This window comes from Thermobia domestica, chromosome 10 (assembly GCF_964235325.1).
Source record: "Thermobia domestica chromosome 10, izTheDome1.hap1.1, whole genome shotgun sequence".
In the NCBI taxonomy this organism is placed as follows: domain Eukaryota; kingdom Metazoa; phylum Arthropoda; class Insecta; order Zygentoma; family Lepismatidae; genus Thermobia; species Thermobia domestica.
This window is the reverse complement of record NC_137463.1, coordinates 238,573,833-238,579,060: the sequence shown is the minus strand read 5'-3', so window position 1 is coordinate 238,579,060 and position 5,228 is coordinate 238,573,833. Positions and strand designations below refer to the sequence as shown.

The following is a 5,228-nucleotide window of genomic DNA, read 5'->3' as shown; positions in this document are numbered from 1 at the left end:
AACTTAATTAAAAACTGGTTTTAATACAATTCGGACATAATGAACGAAGTTTACAAACCTTTCTTATGAGCCAACTTAAATGTATTGGTGCATTACTGCTAGATAAAGAACAACAGAAATGTCTTGGATAGACTATAAGTTACACAAATAATCTCATTCCCTGAACTCGTTTTACAGAAAGTCGTTACGCCAGTATACCATATGAGACTCATTTTTTAGCACTTGCGGGATATGTTTGTGTCCGGTGCTGAAATGTAGCGCGTGTGCGCGCCCCATGAACAGTTCTTTAGCTGGAATTCCTAACGTTGATGTATGATTTGTTTACAGAAGAGCGTACGATTAGCAAGATGTTTTATCCATCTGATTCCCTCGATCTGTTCCTGTGATGTTTCAAGTTCCGAGGATGTTTTAAAGTAGAATGTGCATGCAAATAACTCCAATACTTTGACTGAACTGCAACAAAACATTACGCACACCATTCGGACCATTACCTGTAAAGAGCTTCCTGTAATATCAGCCATTATGCTGTGATGTGAGCAGAAGTGGATCGACGTTAATAGGGATCACATTTAGCATCTGCTGTAACATGCAGGGAAGTCAATGTTTACATTTTCCTATTCTTTCATGCGGTACCTGGTATTGTAATGCTAGGCTATTTTTATATGGTGGAAAAGGCTCGTTATATTATGGATATGATATATTAGGATAATAGGATTTGAAATAAATACCGAATTTCAGAAGTTTCTCTGTGCATTCACCTTACTGACGGAAAAGCCTAATTTTACTACCCAGCTAAGTTCAGTTAACTCTACTTTTCTGAAAATGTCCAAGGAAAATATTCATTACATGAATATTTGCAAAAAAAATCATTAAAATCAAGTAATATTTTTATTTTGTCATTTAACCAAATGCACTTTGAGAGTTTAGCTCATCATATCATAGCATTTACATCTGACTGCAGTTACTCATAGATTTCAATAGCTTAAAAAGTCTAGTTCTCGTAATATTTTTCTTACTTCTAGTGTTGCTCTTTCCGACTCTTCAAGATAATTGCTTTTCATTTTATGGCCCAGAAAATGTTACTTTAATCTTCTAGATTACATAAATATTCTGCTCCTCTCCTTAATTATCGCTTAAACTTTCTTAATTCTAACTTTTATGTCATACAGAAATATATCTTCTCCAAAACCGCTTTCTAATAATTCCAGTTACTTTAGATATCCCTTATCGTTCATCATAGTTTCTGCTTCGTATGTTTAATACTTCATACGAAAAGCTAAGTCTTTCTTGCAATTTTTTATTTAACAATTCAAAGGTTAAGTTTTGTATTTACTGAAAGCTCGTTTTGTCCTTTCCATTGCCACCCATATTTTACAATGTTACATAGAAATGAAAAAGATGTATTTGTTTTACTTTTAACTTCTACAATTTAATCAGTTAATTGCAATTTACCGAGCTGAAGAGTTCGTTTAAACTTTGAAATTTCTAGGCAAAATATAACACAACTTAAAACTAATCCAATGCAAAGAGAAAGAAAAATAGGTAACAAATGTTGAAGTGTTAACTTAAAATACCTTTTAGTTTTTGTAATATTTCCACGGCGATCTTTCCGTTTTATAAAATCTTCATTCCATTTCTCAGTCAATCCAGCTTCCAAGAGACGACTAATTAGCTTGTTTATTCTTCGTGTGTAAGGAGAATTTTTCGACAACCCAAATGATCCGTAGTAACTCATTAGACTCTCTTTCACTATATGGGTTAGACGGTCACCTTCACGAGAAAGAAGGATATTATTGACAACATACTCTAAAACTGAATCACCTTCGATGAACACAACATCTCGTCCGAATGCTACTTGATACGCGGCTTCTTTTATTTTGCTAGGCTCTGACAAAGTTTTGTAATTCTTCAACAGCATTTGAATTGAAGGATTCGTTGAGTCTCTTATGGCTAATGCATCCATGGGAGTACTTCGAACAGGTAAATTTGACATGACAACATCCTTGATTGTGTTAAGTTCAGGTTCTGAGTGTGGACATGAAATTGAAGTCACAATTCCGCCAATATAGAGAGTGGTAACAACCATACTTGAATACGTAATTGTGAAGAACAAAAGTCTTCTTGAAGATGTTTCTGGTTGCTTGGGAACTGAGGACTGGGAAATTATACTCCAATTATACAACACAACATCAATGGAATCACATAACTTGTCAACTTTAGAAGAAACTTTATTAATGGTAATCAGAATAACGAACATTACTACAAGCACTATGCAAATTCCTACCCACGTGGATGCTTGAAATGGCAAGTAGTAAGTCTTCCACACTGGTAAAGGTTTGGCTTTTGGTACCATGATTACTAAGGAGCATAAGCAAAACGGATAACTGAACTCTACTACATCAACTACGCTTGAAAATATGGGTAGAATATTGAAGCTTAAATCTGTTCTATTGTATACTATGTCTCCAGTCACACCTGTCCAAGAACCATTTGGCAGTCTATGTCCATGATGGTTTCTGCTGTGTTCATAAGCATATACTGCAGAGAAATTCATCCTTTCCATTACAACTTCAAAGGTTCTCGATCCAATTCCATCTAATTCAGTTAAAATTCCTCCTATTTTCTTGTACATGTTTAGCACAATCATATAACAGTATGATATAATTAATGGGTACCCGTTTAAATTTGTTATGTCTATATTAAATCTATCAGGATCTGTTGTAAAACCTTGATGATGTTCAATGACAGTGTGTCTGGCTTTAGAAGAGCTATATTTCGTAGAAAAAGGATCGTATGTATAAATATAAAATGATTCTTTCTTTGCCATATTCAAATGTAAAATAATCTAAACTAGTTTCATTATTTTTTGTTTCCAAGCAGCATGAAACATATCCTGTATTGACTGATAATTTAATCTGTAAGTTGTGCAATTTAAAATAAGAACAACTGTTTTAGATCTTTGACTCCAGGACTCTAAATAAATATGGGAGTTCAGGATGAATGAAACAGATTCTATAGAATCTACTAAAATCACAAAATTCATATCCATAACATAATTCCTGAGCCGACTATCACGTTTATCAATTGCAATGCTCGTAAATGTATAAGTAAGAAGAGGTGATAGGTGCTCTTGGAAAAATTCAAAGTTTACATAGGGGTACAGCACTGGATTTTGTGTATGTTCTTGGATATCCGTTAATATTGCTAGACAATATAATTCTTTAAAACTTTCGGAAATGTACTTTAATGTTTGGCTCAATAATTTGGGTTTTTCTTTGTAGAGGTATACCACTGAACTCATATCTAAGAAACACAATGAATGATGGATAAGTATTACTGTAGCACAGGAGGCTACCTTTGTATCAAACATCCTTCTTAAAGGCCTTTTCTATATTTCTAATATTATGCTCACGATGTGATATCAATCTGTAAAAGAAGGAAGAAAGTTAGTACTTAGTAGTGGTTCATTATACTACAATTACATTTATTATATTGCGTTTATTGCACAAGGTGTCTGGAAAGTCGCGCAACAAGAACTTTGAAGTAATAGGACTTTAGAATCATATGTGTGAATGAAATTAAATAGCCACCAAGTTAGGAACTGTTTTTGTAGATATTGTTAAGACATAAACCGTGTAGGCATTCGATATTCGTTCTCACGAATGACAAACATAAGAAAGTGATGGTTTTCTCGAAACGTGAAAAATAATGAATTGGAAACAGCTGTGGCATTGTCTGTGGACAACTAAAAATGTTAATGGGTAAACTGAGTATGAAATTTCATTTTGAAACAAGGACAATACATTGGCATAAAGTGAAGACATTCCACGGCCCTGATATTGCGTGTCGTAGAGACATTTATTTACAAGCAACATGGCGCAATATGACACTATTAACGGCATATACACATACACATATAGCCTGCCACAAACTTGCAAATCATTCAGGAAGTCAGTGTCATTTAGATTATTTGATTTTCCTTTTAAAAATCAATCACAAGGAAATTAGTAAATGTCATACGCAATGTATGTGGGACGTCGTGAATTACTATTAACATCTAACAGCAACAAAGTAATGACTTAACTACTTTGTTATATAAGTAACAGTAATAGTGGAGATTCATTGCTACAGCTTCCATCCATATAGAGTACGTATTTTTGAAATGGCAATTTCCGATTAAAATATTTCTGCAGAGGACTTTTTTTTAACATAAAGTACAAAAATAGGTAGGGTAACAAAATGTATTGTCAGAATATAAAATTATAGTTAGTAAGTTTGTAAAGAATTCTTATCCGATTCATTCCGATCAAGGATCAAGGCTGGAACAATATGTTTCTTTAAATTACTCTTACAGTTCGCAATACTGTTAGGCCTACATATGCTATATACATATACGTGCTCATCATTATATGGCACCTTTCTTGTGCGTTTGATGCAGGCACCCTCAGAATTTTGATTGTCCGTTAATACTGGCTAAGCGAATTTGCTCAGGCATGTGTGTCAGAATGTGTCATCAGTAAAGAAAGATCGAAGTATTATTTTTTTACATTAATATTTCTGACACCATATCGAGTAGTTTGAGTGGAGTGGACTGCTTAAACAGGTAAACAACAAGTAATCCGTGCTGGACACATAAAGCAAAGTAAAACAGTTGTAATAAAACCGTATGAAATTATCAGCAAGTTGCAAGCCACTAATTCCAATTCCATTCAACCCATTCTTAGTACGATTTTTTTTTTTTTTGAAGACACTATTTGCTGTACATATAGAGTTGAATTGATGTTAGTTTAGCGTCCCTTTCAGCAGCGACGGTATATGAGATGTGAACCTACTGATTAACGTGGAATACGAACCACATGACCTCCCGCGGGAATCGAACCAGGGTCTCCCACGTCAAAGGCTGCAATACATATTGAATATGTTAAAAAAAACATTAATGGGTTGCTAATAGATGGTAAACGTAAACATCGTGCCAATGAGTATGATTAAATTTATATTACAAAAGAGAGCACAAGTTGCTATATAAACGAAATAAAAATGTTAACAAACGTAAGTAACTACTAGTAGTACTATTATAAATCGTATCTTTTAAAATAATCTTGCTGTCTGAAAAATAAAGATCGCAAAGTTACCCAGTTTAGATGTGTTTCCCAAAGAGTAGTCCGTGACCACTGTTCATATAGAACACAATTCTGGGTGGACGATGTGAAACACGATATTCCAATCAC

The 5,228-nt window shown here is 34.0% G+C and overlaps 1 protein-coding gene across 1 annotated transcript; it reads right to left on the bottom strand.

The window, feature by feature from the left end:
• Positions 1-1,429: 1,429 nt before the first annotated feature.
• LOC145661859 (glutamate [NMDA] receptor subunit 1-like) lies at positions 1,430-2,827 on the bottom strand. Its single transcript, XM_081727200.1, has one exon. The coding sequence runs from the start codon at positions 2,825-2,827 to the stop codon at positions 1,430-1,432; it is 1,398 nt and encodes a 465-aa protein (XP_081583326.1).
• Positions 2,828-5,228: the final 2,401 nt, after the last annotated feature.